We start from the raw sequence: 20,998 nt of genomic DNA on the forward strand, positions 1-20,998 counted from the left end.
ATTCTTTTTTTAAGTAGTTCTCGTTATCAAAATGTATCATGTAATTCTTTGCTATGCGAACAAATCTCATCCGTTTGCAAACATATTTACTCATGGTACTCAATATGCACGCGCATGGAGAATTATCTCCCCTGTTTGACAGGTCACCTTACACGAAATCTATGACACTCCACTCCGATGGAAAAATACACATGTCCGATTATTAGCTTGTCCTTACATGCAGCACCGTGCGAGGTGATGCAATGGGACGTAAAAACTCATCATGTCGTGGAAAAGCAGATTGACACCGGGAGATACATTTTCAATGTGAAGTTGACTTTGTCGTCGGTGATCAAGAAAGTTGTTGAAGAACATAGATAGACTGAAGTGACAGTGGCACTGACAGGTAGGATAATTTGATGGTAGTAATCAATATCTTAATTGCGTTTACCTTTCATTTCTTAGTTTGATTTATTTCATTGTTATATATTCAGTTAGTTGGCTGTACATAGTCAAATTTAATATAGTGCTTTTGACATGCTCTTTAAACCAGAAACAGATTATATCAATTAGATCTATATGGTTTCTGTTTAAACGAATGACTCTGCCAAATATCTTGAACCTCCTGCTTGCATGATGTTTTTAAGGAGCTGGCGTCATAGATAGAATACTAGAAATGTATATTGTTAATAGAAATTGTGTTGTGGGGTTTAAACTAAAATAGCATGCTTAAAGGTCACATGCAACCAAAAAATCAAACATAATTAAAACACATATATCACTTATTCATGACATATAATATACACTGCTCCTTTTAAAAAAAACAGATAAACACAATTATAAGCGTACAATCGCGAGTCAAAAGTGCAATATTTTGTACTTGGGCTTACTTCCCCCGAAACGAAGCCCTCGGGAGACCGAACCCAGCCATAGCGGGTGGATATGCTTTCAAGTGAAACGACGGCTTCCGATTGGCTGTTTCATTTGCTGATATGCTAGGTTTCATTGTGTGTACAGAAAGATGATCTGTTTGATGGGCATTTTAGAAGTATAGCCAGTCACCAGAAAGTAAAATTCTTTATGGATAACAACTTCTTTTAGTGTATTTGATCCGTCGTTTCAGTATGGATTCATATACAATTGTCAAACAAAATCATATACACTAAAAGAAGTTGTTATCCATGAAGAATGTATATAGAGATGTTGGGTTTGGAAAATACATATTCTCTGAATTTGCGCTCCATCCAATAAAAAAATCATGTCAGTAGAGATAGTAAACTACTGCGCGGCTGGAATCTGTCATTCGTCCAAGTACAAGGCAGGACTTGAAACTGACAAGAGTTTGCACCAGTTTGCGTCAGATCCAGTCATCCAAAAAAAATGGATGTAGTTTGTTTGCAACCCACAGACATGAAAACATGTCATGTGTATCACACGTGCCTAATTACATAATGTGGCAGACACGGGACTCGGGTGCACGAGTCATAAATCAGCTTGTTTTCTTTATGTCGTATAGTCTGATAGGTGTTAAGTTCAAATCGCACGTGGTCAATGACTGAAGCTGTGTATTGCATGTTGTCTTTAGCAGACAGGCAGGCAGACATATAGGTGTGAATAAACCAGACACTGAGCTTTCTCTGTGACAGATACTGCTCACCACAATCAACATGTTTTTTTTACGTAACGAGCAGATTATTTACACAACCAAGATTAGACTACTGCTCACGACCTCAGTATGCATACTGTTTCAAGCTCCGCGAATCTATTCACTGCGCATGCGTTATGGACGCAGCGCAGCACAGCTGTTGAAACCAGTTTTCCCCCCAGCGCTGGGGGGAATTTAGTGAAACGTTTGAACTCCGATTTCGCGGGCTTTTTTTTCATCGCGTTTTTTTCAACTTTATAGATTGAATTGGCATTTATAATTCGTTTCGGTAATTGCATACCAAAAGGTACCAGAATCTGCAAAGTTGTGTTTTACGTTGCATGTGACCTTTAACACTGCAGTAAGTAGGAATTTGAGAGAGAGAGAGAGAGAGAGAGAGAGAGAGAAGAGAGAGAGAGAGAGAGAGAGAGAGAGAGAGAGAGAGAGAGAGAGAGAGAGAGAGAGAGAGAGAGAGAGAGAGAATGCTAACACATAAAGCTATAAAGCTGCTGACTGCTACTTGATTAATCAAAACTTTCTTGCAGTTTTTTTTAGAAATGATCTGGTCACCATTAGGTTCTAAAAGGTTGTTTTCATATTACGACCATGCTCTTTCATAGACTGAGCACTGAGAAACATAGGACACAGATTGCTTGATATGTACTCATGCCCAAGGCCTGACCGAACAGGACAGTGTTTGTGGGATTATTGCTTTTTTCAATGAAAGGAGCTCTCCACCTATCATCAAATGCCTTGATGTTGTATGGTGAAATCATGTATTTGTTAAAACACTACAGATCTAGTGAAATCTGACATGTTCTTTGAAACCCTCTACCATCACTGGTGGTGAAATGTGACATGTTTGTTGAAATCTTCTATCATTACTTTTAGTGAAATCTGATGTATTTGTTGAAACCGTCTGCTGTCACCAATGGTGAAATCTGACATGTTTATTGAAACCTCTACCATCACTAATGGTGAAATCTTACATGTTTTTTAAACCTTCCACTGTCACTAAAGATGAAATCTGACATGTTTTTGAAACCTTCCACCATCACTAATACTTAAATCTGACTTGTGTGTTGAAACCTTCCACCATCACTAATGACGAAATCTGACATGTTTCCTGAAACCCTCTACTGTCAGCTAGCAATGGGATAGAACTGACATCATATAAATACTGCAATAACTGTGGTGTGAAGTCTTGAGGGCCCACAACTTAACATCAGGCAAAACACCCCAGTACGGGTTCCTGTTTATAAAACACCCACTGTCTGGTGATACTAGAGATCCCTTGCGTTTTATGGAAGTGATGGAATAGTGTTTGGGTGTATATTGTGATTATCAAGCAATAGTTATCATTGCGTATCATTCTGACAATCTTCCTGTTTTGAGAGAAATTTGTGCCTCTAGTTGACGAGCATTATGACGTGAGAATATTTATATTTTCGGGTCCTGTGGAATGCAGATAAGATGCAGAATATGGGGTTGGCTGCACAGCTTTCTGCATCAGTGATGTTATTCATAAGAATGAATGGGCATTTCTAAACTTGTATAATGTACTTGTATAGTTTACTAGTCACAATGAACAGTGACACATGCCTCAGAGGGGATATTCTTAGGACTTTGACACACAAGATACGACTTTGCTATGTAAGGGTTAATCTGCCTCACAGTCCCTGAACCACATTATTTCCCTACTGCCTAGCCTTCTCTGCAGTGCTGAAGCTCTAAATGAAGCAAGTGTAGATTTCTCCATGTCCCAAATTTCAATCTCCCTGGAGCTCCTTTTCAGTTTAGATGGGTTTATTTGTTACTGTCAAAATTATATATATTCGAGGACTAAGCATTATTCTATGCAAGGGTGTATTCTCCATATAGAGGTGACTAAGCAGACATGTGGACAGGTGATGATGTATACCGGTACTTCAGTTCTCTGGGCCTCCTTGTCCTGACCATGAAGTCAGCTGGATCACAGTGTCCTACATATTTCTGTGTGATGTACAGCTCCCTATGAGCCTAGTTTTGTGTTACAAACAGAATGGGATTCATCCATGTGAACTGGAATCAGAATAATGTGAAATGTCATTGTCTCAAATTCCGATTATCATGAGTTCATTTTGCAGCATGTTCACGAGCCCTGTTCATGGCAAGTTTACATTGTCATATTACACTGGTGTGTCAACAGGCCCCCAAACAATCTCAACCTACAAACCCACTTTTCTTTCTCCTTATAGCTGAGTTATCTATGCGCTGGCAAATTTGATCCAGGTTTTGGCCTTGTAAAAGTGCACTTTACTTTGAAGGACAGGTAGGTTGACAAGCATCTCTCAATACATGTGCTGTTTGTTGCATTGTCAGATATGCTTTTATATGCCGGTTGTAGATATGGAGTGTTAGTTACTCATTTAACATCAGCAAACAAACTGTATCTATTGCCTGTCTGTGTGTATAGTGTGATTTCTTGTTGGAAGTTCACTATACTTGCTGACAGTCAGAGTACTTGTCATCCGCTGTCATTCATTGACTGTATGTGTGTCAACAGAGTACTTGTCATCCGTGAACTGTATATGTAAACAGATCTAGAGTATTCGTCATTCATTGACTGTATGTGTGTCAACAGAGTACTTGTCATTTGTGGACTGTATATGTAAACAGATCTAGAGTATTCGTCATTCATTGACTGTATGTGTGTCAACAGAGTACTTGTCATTTGTGGACTGTATATGACAAATGAGTACTTGTCATCCTTGGACTGTATATTTCAACAGAGTACAGTGGACTCTGGCAACATCGGCCTCTGTAAACATTGGCATTCAGTCTACAACGGCACAAAGTTTCAGTCCCGGCAGAAATGCACTTAATTATCATATAGAAACATCTGTAAACATCGGCTTCTGTCTACTCCGGATAAATGGCACAAGAAAGACGGCGCAACCCTTTGATGTGGTTAGGTCCAAATGATGTAACAACACAATTCACGGTTACTACCCGAGATTATTCAGAAATTGGAAATGTCAATGAGTGTCTTGTTAATTAGTGAATGATACTTGTCCCTTACATAGAGTGTTGAATAGTGGGCACTGTAACAACACATTTCCCGATATTATTCAGAAACGGGAAATGTCAATCAGTATCTTGTTAACTAGTAAGTGGTACGTGTCACATAAATAGAGTAATTAGAGGGTACTTAAGGTAAAATCGTATAATGTCAGTAGTGTAACATTCAGTATTGCCAAAATGTCTTGGCCCGCGAAACATGCAAGGTGTGAGTTGACACTTCAACAAAAAGTGCAGTTGATAGAAGATTTTGATAAAATGCCTTGACCCACACAGAAAGCATGTGCACTCAGATTAAACACTTCGCATCTAGCCAGGAAGTACAACTTCTACATCATGTGCAGAACTTAGAAAGTGCAGTGGAAGACAGTGGAAGGCATCAGCACAGAAAATACAAAGCAAGATCAGTGACTGTTTTACTGTGTGAACAACCTTGTTATTAATGCTAACGTACGACTTCCGTTGTGCGTCAGCGTCATGAGGCAAACTGCCTATACCGGCACTTTGTAAAACCAGCATTTTTATTTGGTCCCGTGTGGTGCCAGTATTGATAGAGTATTGAGTCCACTGTACTTGTCATCCGTTGACTGCATATGTCAGCAGCGTACTTGTAGTCTATTTACTGTATGTGTTGTGTCTTTAAAGCATGAGTTTCTTTGAACTCTTCTACCAGGAATCCATTGTATGGTAAGGTTAAAACAGCATTAATGACCAAGCCATTGTAACCAAGGTGGCATGACCGGTTCTCAGAATCACTAACGACATCAAAGTGCTACACATCACATTTACCCTCAATTGTATGTTTGTGTCTTTATTTACTGTTTAAATAGCACACCCATAATGCATTGCAAGCCATGTTCCAGATGTTTACAGAAAGGCTGACTTTGAAGCCCGAGGGAAATTGCTGAAATTCAGAAATAATGATGTTCAGGCCTTTAAGCTTCCGAACATAATGTTAAAATCAAATTTAATCTATCTGCATTATGTATAGCCATTCATATGCTGATACGCCCCTTTTGGAACACTAACTGCTAGTTTGACGTGTCACTGGACTGGACTGGGTCACATAGGTCATGTGTTGAAGAGTGTTACAACCATGTAAGATATGTCAACGCACGAACATGTCACAGGAAAACAGGGTTATTGTCATGCTGAGTTTGTCGTATGTGACAGCTGGGAGACTGACTGCATTTTGTCATGGTATGTTAGCCATGGGACATTAGTTATGGTACATTAGACATAGTCCTGTTTGTTTCTATCAGAGTCAACAGAGTAAATGTGTCAGTGGAGTGTTTGTTCAATTTCCAGTTGGTAGAGTGTCAGTGAATATATGTTATAACTACTCATATTTTACTTTTAAATGACAAGATGGGTAGGCCTCAAGTCAGTGATGTGAAAATACAGCATATATGACGTTTTCTTTTAAATGTATAGATAATCTGAATAGATTAACCAAAGCTGGTTAGGTGGATTTAATAATGAAACATTAAGTGACCATTTATAGAGTGCACCAGGCATGCTCAAAGTGCTAACAATCAAAGCACAGCACATTATTACTCCAGATAATCAGAGCTGCCTGTTAAGTGCTTGAAGCTTATAGTCACACATCCTGCCAGGTATCCTTCTTTTGCTGGATGAACACTTTTGAGCAAACCCACTTGCCTAAGCTGGGATCACATGTATCACAGGTGCTTCACTCTGGGGTAGGACTGAATTCCTAGAAACTCTCAGGAGTCAAGCCATCCAGAATAAACTAGCACAAATTCACCTCTTCTCCCAACTCCGCATCTTCTACCCCCCTGCGTTGATGGCGGGGTCCAAAAACATCTCGCTTTCTCACCAGGTCCCGCAGTCAGCCATGACACTTCCTAGTAGCAATTATGACCGATCTGTTGACTTCCATCTGAGTGAGGTCAGCGACAGATATGCTGTCACATCTAGACAACAAATGCCATTTCTGTACCAATGTATCATAAACAGTTTCCATGTTCACTGCAACAAGTGTCCATGGGTTGACCTGTTGTGGAACATCGATACGTCAACAGTAACATCTTGTTTAGTCTAATGCAAGTGTCTTGTATGAGGTTAGTACATTCTAATACAGGTCATGCTGACCGTCCCATGGTATTAGACCAAAATATTTGTGCTGAATGCAATCGTATGAACCCAAAACATTGTATGTTCTCAAATAAAAAAGTTATACAGAGACAGCTGTCTGCCATTTTGGTTCTCTCATTCTTTCAGTCCAGATTTAAAGCATTTAGTGAGATGCTTGTTGAGATAAATTCATTACCATCTGTTTGTTAGTTTGATATGGATACGATACGTATCACGATATCCTGGAATGATACGATATGATTAGATTCACATCACAATATGCTATCTATAGTTATTTTCTTTAAAAATGTATATTTTGATATCAAGTAACAGTGCAAATCTTTTATATAACTGTCAATTACTATTAAAAATTAACAATTTTAAGGTCAATGATATGTATCACGATACAAAAAAAGTATCAATATATTTATCGTCAGATAAATTATCACAATTATCGATACTACGATATATTTTCACAGCTCTGATAATCACACAGTAAGAAAAATCGACTGTCCCAGAGTGAGAGTGAGAGTCATCTATTATAAATGCATCCATTCCCTGACCTCTAAGGTTTGTTTAGGTTGCTGGTAGTGGTAATCACATCTGATTCAGTATGATATGTTTAGATCAACACTACCTGTAATTATCTGGGTTATATTTAACAGTGATTTTCAGTAATTTTAGTAATGTTTGTCGTAAGGGGCTACAAATGGGTCGAGTGAGCAGACTTGCTGACATGGTTGACATATGTCATTGGTTCCCAATTGCGTAGATATGTTGTTGATCACTGAATTGTCTGGTCCAGATTCGAGTATTTACAGATATAGTTGAAATTTTGCTGAGTCCAGCGAAAAACTAAACTAACTCACTCACTCACTCACTCACTCACTCACTCACTCACTCACTCACTCACTCACTCACTCACTCACTCAGATCAACACTGAATCACAAACATAAAAGCAGGTCTACAGTGAACACTGTCATAACCCGATATTGCAATACCAAGACCATAGTGACATGTTTCAAAGAAGAAAAGTCAGAGTTTTTTACATTTTTTCCCCCAAATGCAAGAAATAGTTTTTAACTTCTATGAGGTCCTACAACCTGATCCCATTTGTCGCTTCTTATGACAAGCATGGTTTGCTGAAGATCAATCCTGACCTGTATATTCTGGAGATTTATGTAGAAGCATATTAAAACTGCTGCTTGACAAGCATTAGATGAGCCACAACCTGACAAATGACTCCAATTTGCATATATGGAAACGGCCTCCAGAACATTCCATTTGAAACAAGAGGGAAACAGGTTCTCGTCTAAATATTGAAAAGTTCAATTTCCTTGTGCAAATCGGGTCGGTTTTTTGCTGAACTAAATCACTATATGAGACATATGGCGGTATTGATTTCACGCTACGGTCAGCATGTATTGCTCATGCTTAATCGCCAATCTACCTGTAGCAACCAAGTGTAGATAACTTGCCCTGCCTGCTTGTCACAAACACATTCACTGCGCTGGCTCATCTTATACTTGTCAAGCAGTATGTAGATGGGATTTTTGTAAACTGTGTGAGAGGAGCTTTTTTTCACCTTAGAGTGGTATCTTTTTTTAATTTATTGATTATGATGAAACGAATACATTATATTTTTAAATTTTCCTAATATCTGAATTCGGTATTGCTTGTTGTGGTTAGAATTAATAAGGATTTTTTTGGGTATAAATTATTACTTCATTATATATAATATGTGTTCATATGGCCTGTGATTGTGTTTAAAAATGCAAGTATGCATTGTATATGCAGCATTTGAAATAACAACCTGCTTGATCGCTCACGATGGGGTATTTTCAACACAGACTGCCAGATTGTCAAATTCTCCTGCCTGATGGTTGAGTTTAAGTTTAGGATAATAATTCATTATTAATTCACACACAAATCAGAATTGAACAAATAATTTTTTTAGTGCGTTGGCACTTTTGGTTTTTGTGGTCTGGTAAATTTTGATCAGGGCTGGCAAGTTTTGCATCTAACCACCTTTTGCTCTGGCTGAAATATGGGGAGTTTTATACCCTGGTATACCTGTGAATGTCAAACCTTTGCTTTGCTTTTCATGTTGACTGTAATTTGTGAACAGTAAAGTGAGAATATATGTAAATAGAGCCATTAATCAATTTGTGACAGACTGGTTTGCAGCTGCTGCTCTGTGAACGAAAGTTTATATCACTGTGTTTTCAGGCAATGTTGACAGATCAAAATGGTTGGAAGCATCAGCACCACCGCAGACACAACCAACGGTCAGTTTTCACCTGACACAACCAGAAATGGTGAAATGGGTGACGACTCCAAGGGGAAACAACTCTTAGCAGGGAGTTATGAAGGGAGACAACCCATGGATAATGAAGAATTACACTTAACTGGCAAAGAAGATGGAAAAGATGTGGAAAGAGATAATAATGAAGGGACCCGACTTGTTCTAGATGAGAGTGAACACGGGGATGCGGAGGGTGATGAGTGTGAGGTTCAGGTTGATGTGGAAGACAAACCTAACCAGAGTGTTGATTATGGATTTTACAAGTGGATTGTTGTCTTGGGATGTTTTTTTCAACATTTTTTAACAGGTATGTCAAGTTCAGCATTTAATACCTATAAACACTAAAAAGACTAGATGAATTTGTGCTTTTGATATATACCTCTTACAAGGTATTAAACAACACTGTTATATTTCAGTTGAGTTTAGTTAATGGTGACATTACATCTAGAGACTCAATGGAAGTACAAGGTGCTGCTCAACTTCCTTGAGTGGTATACATATTTGACAGACATTATCACACATGAAGCTTAAATGCCTTTTCATGCCAAACTGATGTCAAAACACAACAAATGACGAAACGTGAACTGAAAAGTGACCCTAATGAAATGTAACAGTTAGGTTGGTTTTAATTTCTTTATGCCTTATGTTTTACAAAGTGTATGCATATTTGCTGTTTGCTCTGATAGTCTAGGGCAGTGGGGTAGCCTAGTGATTAAAGTGTTCGCTTGTCACGCTACCAACATGGGTACAATGTGTGAAGCCCATTTCTTGAGTCCAGTGCTGTGATATTGCTAAAAACGGCAAAAAACCATATGCACTCACTCTAAGAATAATTGTTTTCCACAGGGGGTTTTGAGCGATCAGATGGAGTGCTGTATCTAAAGCTGATCAACAGATTCAATGAGAGTGCCCAAGCTACAGCCTGGGTAGGGTCACTGTCATCGACTGTCCGTCTCATTCTGGGTATGTATGAAGTGAACAGGTGTTGATGAGCAGGTGTCCATTGCCTCTCTGTTTACTGTTTGAACAAATATCTCCAGGACCCCAGCTGATCTAACCCCACTGATATAACATGATCTGATCTGACCCCACTCATCTGACCCCAGCTGATCTGACCCCAACTAATGTTACCCAATAATCTGACCCCACTGATTTGCCCCACTAATCTGATCTCGCTAACCTGACCCCACTGATCTGATCCCAGCTGATCTGGCCCCACTAATCTTACCCCAGCTAATCTGATCCCTCTAACCTGACCCCACTGACCTGATCCCAGCTGATCTGGCCCCACTAATCTTACCCCAGCTGATCTGACCCCACTGATTTGCCCCACTAATCTGACCCCACTGATCTGATCCCAGCTGATCTGGCCCCACTAATCTGACCCCAACTGACCTGACCCCACTGATTTGCCCCACTAATCTGATCCTGATAACCTGATCTCAGCTGATCTGACCCCACTAATCTGACCTCAGCTGATATAACCCCACTGTACTGACCCCAGCTGATCTGATTCCGCTGATATGACCCCAGCTGATCCGTCCCCTGCTTATCTTACCCCACTGATCTGACCCCTCACCCACAACCCACCCTAATGATGTACAGTTTTTGGTATTATTCAGCCATCTTAGTTCTAAATTAAAGTGTTTTGTATGATGGGGTCCAGCATAGGTGTTGCAGTTTTACGCTATATCAAATTTTCACCTTAATTTGACTTTTTAGCTTTATCTTTTATTCGTCTTGCATGAGTCCTCAGATGTGGTAACACATAATCCTCTTTATCGGTGCTTGTTTCTGTCTAAAACAGATCCTGAACTAGTTCCAGTCATTGGAATCAAAATGTCAATTGCCTCCGTGAAAGCTGCATTATACTGCATAGTTTTGTGCTGGGAATGAAAACTAGGTTCACAGTATTGTTTTGTCCATTTTCCAGGCCCTGTGTACAGTGCCTTCAGTAACGTATCCACTTTTCCAGGCCCTGTACTTTCAGTAACATATCCACTTTTCCAGGCCCTTGTGTCCAATGCCTTCAGTAACATATCCACTTTTCCAGGTCCTGTGTCCAGTGCCTTCAGTAACCGTTTTTCAAGTCGAGTGGCCACCATAGCGGGCGGCCTCATCATGACTGTTGGTGTCCTCATCAGTGGCTTCGCTCCAAACCTCATCTTCCTCTACTTCAGCTATGGTGTAATTGGAGGTGAGTGGGATATTTTTACAGAAATTTTTTTCAGACTCTTCCACTTGTAATAAGTGAAATGCACATGCTGTAACCATCTCCTTCCCTGTCACCACCTGCACTGTTTCACTAACTCACACAGTCATCCACTTCCACTTCTCACCATCCGACTCCTCTCCACTTCACTTCCACTCCAGATGCTGTATTTGTATTCAATTTATTGGCCACAGCTTGTCATTTACATCTGACCTTATCATTGTCATTATCAACAAACCGCTACTTTTTGGTGCTTTTTTCAAAATCAGACAGCTGAAATAGACATAATATTGCTGACTTCTTCCCTTTCTCCCACCTTCACCCCTTCACTCACTCACTCACTCCAACCTTCACTACTCTTCATCCTGTAATGTTTACGTTCTTTCCACTCCACTCTTCTCCACTCTGCTCCACTTTCTTCGCTCACCTCAACTTCACTCTGCCCCTGTTCCACTCCTCTCCAACCTGCTTCTCTCACTCTGGACCTGTAAAAGTACGAGTAGAATAGGCTTTCAGCAACCCATGCTTGCCATAAAAGACGACTATGCTTGTCGTAAGAGACAACTAACGGGATTGGGTGGTCTGGCTTACTGACTTGATTGACGCATCTGATCGGTTCCCAATTATGCAGATCGATACCTATGCTGTTGATCACTGGATTGTATGGTCCAGACTTGATTATTTTTTCCGGCCCTTTCCACTCTGCTCCTCTCCCTCCACTCCACTCTGCTCCTGTTCCGCTCTTCTCCACTCTGCTCATCTCACCATGCTCTCCTCCACTACACTCTGGCTCCGCTCCCTTCCGCTCTAGTCTGCTCCTGTTCCGCCCCTCTCTGCTCTGCTCCTCTCAGCTCTGCTCCTATCGCTCCGCTCCCCTCCTGTTCCACTCCTCTTCGCTCTGCTCTGTTCACTTGACTCTCCTCGTCTCTGCTCTGCTGCTCTTGCTCTGCTTCACTCCATTTGACTCTGGTCCTGTTCTGCTCTCGCTCCACTTCCCTTCACTCCCCTCCACTTCACTCTGCTCTTGTTCCGCTCTGCTCCTCTCACTCTGCTCCCCTCCTCTCTGCTCTGCTCTGCTCCTGTTCAGCTCTGCTCCTCTCTCTCTGCTCCCTCCTCTCCCCTCCACTCCTGTTCTGCTCCACTCCTCTACTGTGTGCTCCTCTTGTTGCACTCTCTTCCAAGCCACACTGCTCCTGTTCCGCTCTGTTCTGCTCAGCTCCTTTTACTCCACTTCACTCAGCTTAACTTCAGCTTAACTCCACCTGACTCTTATCCTCTGCACTCCACTCCACTCACCAGATGCAGTATTTCAATTCAGGTATTGGCCGGAGCTTGTCGTATACCCCTGGCCTTGTCACTGTCGGACAATACTTTGCCAACAAACCTGGGTTGGCAGTGGGATTGGCTACATCAGGTGTTGGTGCAGGAACATTTGTCATACCACCGTTAGCTGACTTCTTGTTTGACGAGTTCAACTTCGTGGGCGCTTTCCTCATCTTGAGTGGGCTGTCTCTAAACTTAGTTGTCAGTGGAGCTTTGTATCGCCCCCTTGATCTGCATAAGAAAATCCTGGCAATACAAAGGTAGGTGATTTGACATCTTGCGTTACAGACTACATCCCCCTTTTCCCTAAAAAATATTTGCCCCAACCACTTTTCTGTAGTATACATGCGTATGTGTGTATATATATACATTATATGTTTTATTGAGGGCACTTTTGTGTTTCCATTTGAGAAGAAAGAAGGAAAGAACCAAAACGAAGTCCATCCATGAAGTCCAGTCTGGAACACATGCGGGGGAGGATGTAGAGCTTCTTGTCAAGAAGCCTGGGTCTGTCAAAGACACCTACAAAGAACCAATTCCAAATTCCAGAAACTCTGATGGGCACAAGTTCTCCACTGCTACAGCAGCAGACCAGGTTGCTATGGCAACAGACCATGTTACTCCCCAGAAAGCTGTGTCCATTGACAACACAAGTAGTGTAAACAACAACAAAAGGTCTTGTCGGCATGCTATATTCACAAAATGTGTTCCTGAAAAAAGCGAAAAACTTCAGAAGGAGAAAAAACCAAAGCTGTTGGAATTGTCACTTTTGAAAAACCCTCCTTTTTTATTGTTTTGTATAAGTATAGCGCTGTTTACTTTATCCTTTAAATCTGCATTTACCTTTTTACCTGCGTTGGCAAAGTCTCGCGGCTGCACCGAGAGAGAAGCTGCATTGCTCATGTCAGTAGCTGGTGTCCTTGACACTCTTGGGCGGATTTTAGCAGGATTTGTCTTAGATTTTAAAAAAATTAGAAAATTTCGACCATATGTGTATAATGGAGTGATGTTTGTGATTGCAATGTTATCTTTTGTGTGTCCATCATTGCAATCTTTTTGGCAGTTCTGTATTCTATGTGGATTATATGGCGCCTTGACTGGTGCCTATGTGTCTCAGAAGTCAGTCATCATTGTGGACATTCTTGGAGTGGAAAAACTCTCAAGTTCCTTTGGACTGTTGATTTCTTTCCAGGGACTTGGAACTTTGATTGGCCCGCCTGTCTCAGGTAAGAATTACAAGTAGTATCAACATCAGGCTGTTACTGATCAGCCCCTGATTTCTTGAGGCAAAGTCTCAGTTTTAAATTTGAGAAAACATAGGAAAATACATTTCCCAGAATATACTGAATTCCATCGTTAGCTCAAACATAGTATATAAGTTGATGTTTAGTAGATTGGTTACTTAAATTGTTTTGGCTTTTGGAATTTAGAAATGCAGTTAAGTTAGAAATTCAGCTGGTTCAACTGACAAACTCAGTTTGAACTTTGAATGAAAAGTTATGTTTGTTTCAAGAAATCAGAGCCAGATGTAGATAATTAACCACAGGGCTAAGGGTTTGATACATTTGAGATAATGCTATCTTACTCTAAGGCACAATGTCCCACTTTTTCGACAATATTTTGGTCTATAATGTATATATATTGGAGCATATGCCCTCATTTTAGCTTCCTATTGACACAATAAAAGACCTATCTCTTGCAACTTGCCTGAAATCGCCAATTGAAACTTCGAGGCAAACAGCTTCCAACCAGACTAGACTTGCCACATATGGAATGTAAATAATTGCTCCGTACCAGGAAAACCATTGCACAGTGTTGTCAGTGTTGGAGCAACTGGGCTCAGTCACAAGTTGAGATTTAGGATTTTCGTAGCGCTCCAAGGTACATAATTTTATGAAGGTTTGTTTGAAGTAAAGTTTAGTCGTTCGTCAATGCCTATGCCTGAAAGTTTCTATCCCACAAAATAATTCACAAGCCTGAAATTTGAATGTAGACACAGGTTTCATAATAAGCTGCTACTTTGATGAACATCAATCAGTCCATAGTCTTGCTTGTTTTAAAAAAGGGTAATAACTTAACAAGTCGCAGAGGGTGATATATTTGCAAAATGACCCCATGAAAATTCACAAGCCATTCTGGCCTATGACTGTGGAGATTTACTGGCCTGTCTGGATTTTTACTAGACACGGGCTAGCAGGCTGGTGGCTATTTTGTACACTGGCTCTGACATAATGTCTGGACATGTTATGTCAAGAATAAAATGCTGGAGTCCGTAGGCATAGTTTATCCATTCATCCTCATAATAACTGCCCAGGTTGAAAAATATCTAAATGATTACTTTCCTCCATCGGGATGATCTCACAAGAAGTTAGAATTCTGATGTCACTCACTCATGTCCTATCAAACATGCTCCTTTGTATCTAAACTAATAAGGGAAGATGGGTTTCCTAGTGGTTAAAGTGTTCATACTTCATGTCAAAAACCCCCATTTTATTCCCCATGAAGTCTATTGTATTCCCTATGATATTGCTGGAATGTTACTAAAAGTGACTTAAAACTTAAAGGTCACATGCAACGTAAAACACAACTTTGCAGATTCTGGTACCTATCGGTATGCACTTACCGAAACAAATCATAAAAAATGCCAATTCAACCTATAAAGTTGAAAAAATCGCGATGAAAAAAAAGCCCGCGAAATCGGAGTTCAAACGTTTCACTAAATTGCCCCCAGCGCTGGGGGGAAAACTGGTTTCAATAGCTGTGCTGCGCTGCGCTGCGTCCATAACGCATGCGCAGTGAATAGGTTCGCGGAGCTTGAAACAGTATGCATGCCCAGCGTCTGAGGTTGTGAGCAGTAGTCTAATGTTGGTTGTGTACACAAACAAGTAAATAATGTACTCGTTACGTAAAAAAAAACTTGTTGATTGTGGTAAGCAGTCTTTGTCACAGAGAAAGCTCAGTGTCTGGATTATTCACGCCAATGTGTCTGCCTGCCCGTCTGCTAAAGACAACATGCAATACACAGCTTCAGTCATTGACCACGTGCAATTTGAACTTAACACCTATCAGACTATACGACATAAAGAAAATAAGATGATTTATGACTCGTGCACCCGAGTCCCGTGTCAGCCACATTATGTAACTAAGCACGTGTGATACACATGACATGTTTTTATGTCTGTGGGTTGCAAAGAAACTACATTCATTTTATTCGGATGACTGGATCTGACGGAAACTGGTGCAAACTCTTATCAGCTTCAAGTCCTGCTTTGTACTTGGACGAACGACAGTTTCCAGTTCACCATCTCTGCTGAGATAATTTTTGATTGGATCGAACGAAAATTCAGAGAACATGTATTTTCCAAACCCAACATCTCTATTTTCATTCTTCATGGATAACGACTTCTTTCAGTGTATATGATTTTGTTTGACAACAGTGTATGAATCCATACTGAAACGACGCATCAAGTACACAAAAAGAAGTTGTTATCCATAAAGAATCTTACTTTCTGGTGACTGGCTATACTTCTAACATGCCCATCAAACAGATCATCTTTCTGTACACACAACGAACCCTCAGCAGATCAGCAAATGAAACAGCCAATCGGAAGCCGTCGTTACACTTGAGTGCATATCCACCCGCTATGACTGGGTTCGGTCTCCCGAGGGCTTCGTTTCGGGGGAAGTAAGCCCAAGTACAAAATATTGTACTTTTGAATCGCGATTGTACGCTTATAATTTTGTTTATTTGTTTTTTTAAAAGCAGCAATGTATATTATATGTCATGAATAAGTGAAAAATGTGTTTTAATTATGCTTGATTTTTTGGTTGCATGTGACCTTTAACTCACTCAGATCAGTGGAAATCAAACATGATATAATATTGTCATCAGAAGAAGCTGTAGGATCTCCTCCTCTTCTTCTTTGGTTATTTCCAAAATCAGAAACTGAAACATGAAGTGGATTTGTACCGGACTGTTTCAGGTGTGTTCAAGGATGTGTTTGGCAACTACACCATGGCATTCTACTTCGGTGGAGCCATGATCATCCTGGCAGCTATCATCATGATCTTCTCCAATGTCCTGCTGGCGATACAGAGAAGGAAGCAGGCCAACAAGGAGGGGAAGGTGGTGTAGGTGGAGTGTCCAATGATGTGTGGTAGATGAGGTGTCCAAGGATGTGGTGTAGATGGAGTGTTCAAGGATGTTTGGTAGGTGGAGTGTTCAAGGATGTTTGGTAGGTGGAGTGTCCAAGGATGTGGTGTAGGTGGAGCGTCCAAGGATGTGGTGTAGATGGAGTGTCCAAGGATGTGTGGTAGATGAGGTGTCCAAGGATGTGGTGTAGATGGAGTGTCCAAGGATGTGTGGTAGATGAGGTGTCCAAGGATGTGGTGTAGATGGAGTGTCCAAGGATGTATGGTAGGTGGAGTGTCCAAGGATGTGTGGTAGGTGGAGTGATGAAAGATGTGGTCTAGATTGAGCGTCCAAGGATGTGTGGTAAGTGGAGAGTCTGAGAGTGGGATGTAGGTTCAGTGTCGAAGGCTGTGGTGCAGCTGGAGTGCCCGAGAATGTTGTGTGGTTGGAGAATCTGAGAATGGGGCATTAGTGGAGTGTCTGAGGATGTGGCGTAGGTGGAGAGTCTGAGAATGGGGTGTAGGTGGAGAGTTAAAGGATGAGGATGTGTTGTCGGTGGAGAGTTGATGGATGTGGTGTAAGTGGAGTCGAAGGATGTGATGTTGGTGGTGTGTCAGAGGATGTGTTGCAGGTGGAGAGTCTGAATGTCCAAGGATGAGGTGTAGGTTGAATGTCAAAAGTGAAAGCTGCATACTTTCTGAAACTAAGCATTTGTTTAGTGTTTCCAAGTTTCCAGATGTTGTGAAGTGTATCACGTGTAGTTGTGTCAGAGCTATCCAGAATCTTGAAGACTTAAACACTTAGTCTTGGAGAGGTGAACACTGTTGTGAAGACATAAACACTGTCTTGAATACGTAAACACTTAGTTTTGAATATGTAAACACTTAGTCTTGAATATGTAAGCACTTGTCTTGAATATGTAAACACTTAGTCTTAAAGTGTTTAGCACTGTCTTGATGGATTTCACTATGTGTAGGAGTTTGCTGTAAAGATTACAGACTGTGAGGGGCAGTGTACAGAAGCTAAATTTAGCTGACTACTGTCTTCATTTGGCTGACATCATTCCAAGTTTACATCAACCCCTCTCACAATACTGCCATACAGGATGTTCACAGAAATATGACTTCTGAAAGGTTGGAACTCTTACTTTCCCTACACCACATTTGTCATGAAGACATGCTGAACTACAGCAGCGTCTGAAATAAACCGTCAAGCCAGTCAGACATCAGGGCTGGTGACTTCAAAATGTAACCAGCCCCATAACGGACAATCCTGCATGTTTAGTTACAATAAACGATTTAATATCAATGCAGTGCTAAGAGCTTGCAATTAGACTGTCATACAGACCCTGAAGTATAAATATCCAAGAAAGCCCACACAAGTCTAGAAAATGTGGCAAGTCTAGATTTCCATAGCTTCTGAAAATGAAGAAAGTCTCAGGGCTCCAATTCATTATATTAATTTTTTTCACTATGAACGTTTTTTCAGTAAAATATGTTCATTTCAGAGACTGGCTGTTAGTCTAAGTCTAAATGTAACATTCAATTTGAAAAATATTCTAAAATATGGAGAATTTACTCAGACTTTTGGAACAGTTTGTCAAATTTTTTTAACAGACCACCAGGCTGGATAGCTGTAAATCAATGCCGTCTGTCCATTGGGCCTTATTTCATACAATGGATTAAGGAAATGGTTGTGGAATCAATCACGAGTGAAACTGTTATTTTTGTGTTCAATAAAGATTGGTTAGTGTCCTCATGTTCTTTCATTTTTGTGTTCCAAGAATTGTTTTTTGACGGCATTCATGCTGATGCATTTAACCAAGAAGCATATCTGATATTTCTCATGATCCACATGTCAACGACTGATGAGATTTTTCCCTCTGTACTTACTTATTCTTTGGTTTTGACCATAGTCAAAATACAAAAAGACATCATATTCAGTTTTGTAACCCAAATATTGTTTAAAAAGAAATACTAAAAAGATATCTTTTCAAAGATAATGTGAAAGGAAAGAAATGGAACTGCTTCCTACTGAACTGTTTGATGATCAGCTTCTTTATTGTACAATAGAGACATTTTGTACACACGGATCCTTATGTTGCTTGAAAACAGTATAATAACCATAGTTTTTTCCTCCTTTTGGAAACTCCATTATCATAAGTCGATTTTTGATGCTTGGGAAGACGTGACAATAAATGGCTATTATCGAATTTTAGTACTTAAGAGCTGTTTTGTTTGTTATTATTCCATCATATTTTTGTACCAGTGGCACCAGATTATATAGTGGCATGTTCCTGTTTTATTTATTTATGTTATTATTGAATTTTAGTCTTTAATAGCTGTTTTGTTTATTATTATTCCATCATATTTTTGTACCAGTGGCACCAAATTATATGGTGGCACGTTCCTGTTTATTGTTTAAATAGATATGTTTTCATTTACTGGCATTTAGAAGTTATTACAGATGATCAATATATATTTTATGGATTCCAGATTCCTCATTCTTTCCTGCACATAAGAAAGAAAGAAAGAAAGAAGCTTAATCCACAAAATATCTTGATCATTTATGGAGATAGTTGGTCACACAGTAGAACGTAAGTCCTAAGACCAAATATCTAATGGCAGGACAGATAAAATATGTATTGCTGTATTGCTCTCAATTGGAGTTGGGGATCGGGCAGCAAAATCTTGGACATCTTTCTTACTGCTTTGGAAGCTTGACAGGTTATGTCCATGTCTTTGGTCATGGGTCGAAACTTTTCGTGGAGGCATTCCGTGTATATATGTATATGCGTTTGAAATCCCACACTGCTGAACCAACTCTACTGCTATATTATTAGATTTAAAATACAATCAGTATTTTTCTAATAAATATAAAATATTGTTGTCATACTGATGTTACTTCATTAAAAGAATGAAATTTACATGGTGTTGAATGATGAGTTTCTGTCTGCATTGTATGAGGCAATTATAGCGCTGTATGGCTCATAGAAACTGTTGGGCACACTGCCACATAAGCCTGTGTATGAAATAAGGCCTGTCCGTCCTACCGAGACATGCTAGATTTCTGTCCGAGGCCTAAATTCACTGCAAGCCAGCTCAATGGTCTTGCGAAAATTCTAGGAAAATGTTCCAGTGATATTCTTTGGAGTGTCTGGTCTGGTTAAATCTGGTTTTGATGTGTGATGTGTGGCAGGATTTTTGGCTTATTTCATACACTGCTTAAGCCAAAATGATTATTATATAATTGAAGATATGTATGTGTAAAGTGCTGTCCTAGGATCAATGGTGCTTTGTGTATTACATTATGGTTTTACACAGACTGGTAGAAAATAATGTATATACAAATTCATGTATTGTTATTATGTTTTTTTCATAAGTGACTTTTCTCTGAAGATTCTTAGTACTGATCAAGCTAGAGTTTCCTGTATGTCTAGTGTCCTTTGTCAACTCTATGCCTGTCTCCATCCTGTTATCTATGCTCTACTTAATGTAATTACATTTTACCTGTTTTAAATGTCATTCAGGTGTATCTTCTTCTCACCATTTTTAACTTTGCTTGATAACTATAGGTATCTACATTGAATATGTGTTAAACCAGAAGTTGTTATCAAGATGTTATCAAGATGTTATCACACAGTCTCATTAAAATGACCAGTTTGTTTTTAATGTTGTTTCTGATTTTTGTTACATTTTATTCAGGTTTTGTTAGTTTGAGATATAGTGTGAATATATTGAGAAAAATTATAGAAATAAAATTGAAAGTACCTTAATATTGTCGTTTTTTGTACAGTCAAATGTGACCAAGTTTATGCTAGTTCTCAAACATTCTCATATCACTGAAATAGGATGTTCATCATCTACAAATGAACCTGCACATGCTGGGTACGACATGCTGGGTATTGAAAAGGTCTGGCTGTGATTCTGACTTCAAGGGTCGTTTGTTGTTGGTCCTACCATGAAGGTCCAGGTTTGAATATTGGCCTTCAGTAACCCAATCTTGTCATAAGAGGCGACTAATGGATGGTTAGGCTTGCTGACTTGGTTGACACATGTCATAATTCCTAATTGTGCAGATCGAAGTTCATGCTGTTGATCACTGGATTGTCTGGTCCAGACTCGATTATTTACAGACATTTACAGATTATTTACCGCTGCCATATAGTTAGAATATTGCTGAGTGTGGTGTGAAACTAAACCTCTCTCACTCACTCGTAAGCCATGGTTGATGTCAAGGAAATG

At 39.9% G+C, this 20,998-nt stretch overlaps 1 protein-coding gene across 2 annotated transcripts; it reads left to right on the plus strand.

The window, feature by feature from the left end:
• Positions 1-145: 145 nt before the first annotated feature.
• Positions 146-20,529, plus strand: LOC137273823 (monocarboxylate transporter 12-like). Of its 2 annotated transcripts, none has more exons than XM_067806690.1 (7): positions 146-385; positions 9,012-9,394; positions 9,934-10,050; positions 11,141-11,284; positions 12,618-12,882; positions 13,034-13,848; positions 16,606-20,529. In XM_067806690.1, exons 2-7 carry the CDS (start codon positions 9,031-9,033, stop codon positions 16,755-16,757), a joined length of 1,857 nt encoding a protein of 618 aa, XP_067662791.1. In that variant the 5' UTR covers positions 146-385; positions 9,012-9,030; the 3' UTR covers positions 16,758-20,529. The 2 variants fall into 2 exon arrangements, with proteins under 2 accessions (XP_067662791.1, XP_067662792.1); XM_067806691.1 differs by having other exon boundaries at positions 13,037-13,848.
• The last annotated feature ends 469 nt before the right edge of the window (positions 20,530-20,998 follow it).

Source organism: Haliotis asinina, chromosome 2 (genome assembly GCF_037392515.1).
Source record: "Haliotis asinina isolate JCU_RB_2024 chromosome 2, JCU_Hal_asi_v2, whole genome shotgun sequence".
Classification (NCBI taxonomy): domain Eukaryota; kingdom Metazoa; phylum Mollusca; class Gastropoda; order Lepetellida; family Haliotidae; genus Haliotis; species Haliotis asinina.

Excerpts from the sequence above, each read along its gene's own strand:
- LOC137273823 (XM_067806690.1), top strand. The coding sequence starts at position 9,031 with ATGGTTGGAAGCATCAGCACCACCGCAGACACAACCAACGGTCAGTTT. Across the intron at positions 10,051-11,140 it reads GACTGTCCGTCTCATTCTGG|GTCCTGTGTCCAGTGCCTTC; the intron begins GTATGTATGAAG and ends CCACTTTTCCAG. Across the intron at positions 11,285-12,617 it reads CAGCTATGGTGTAATTGGAG|GTATTGGCCGGAGCTTGTCG; the intron begins GTGAGTGGGATA and ends ATTTCAATTCAG.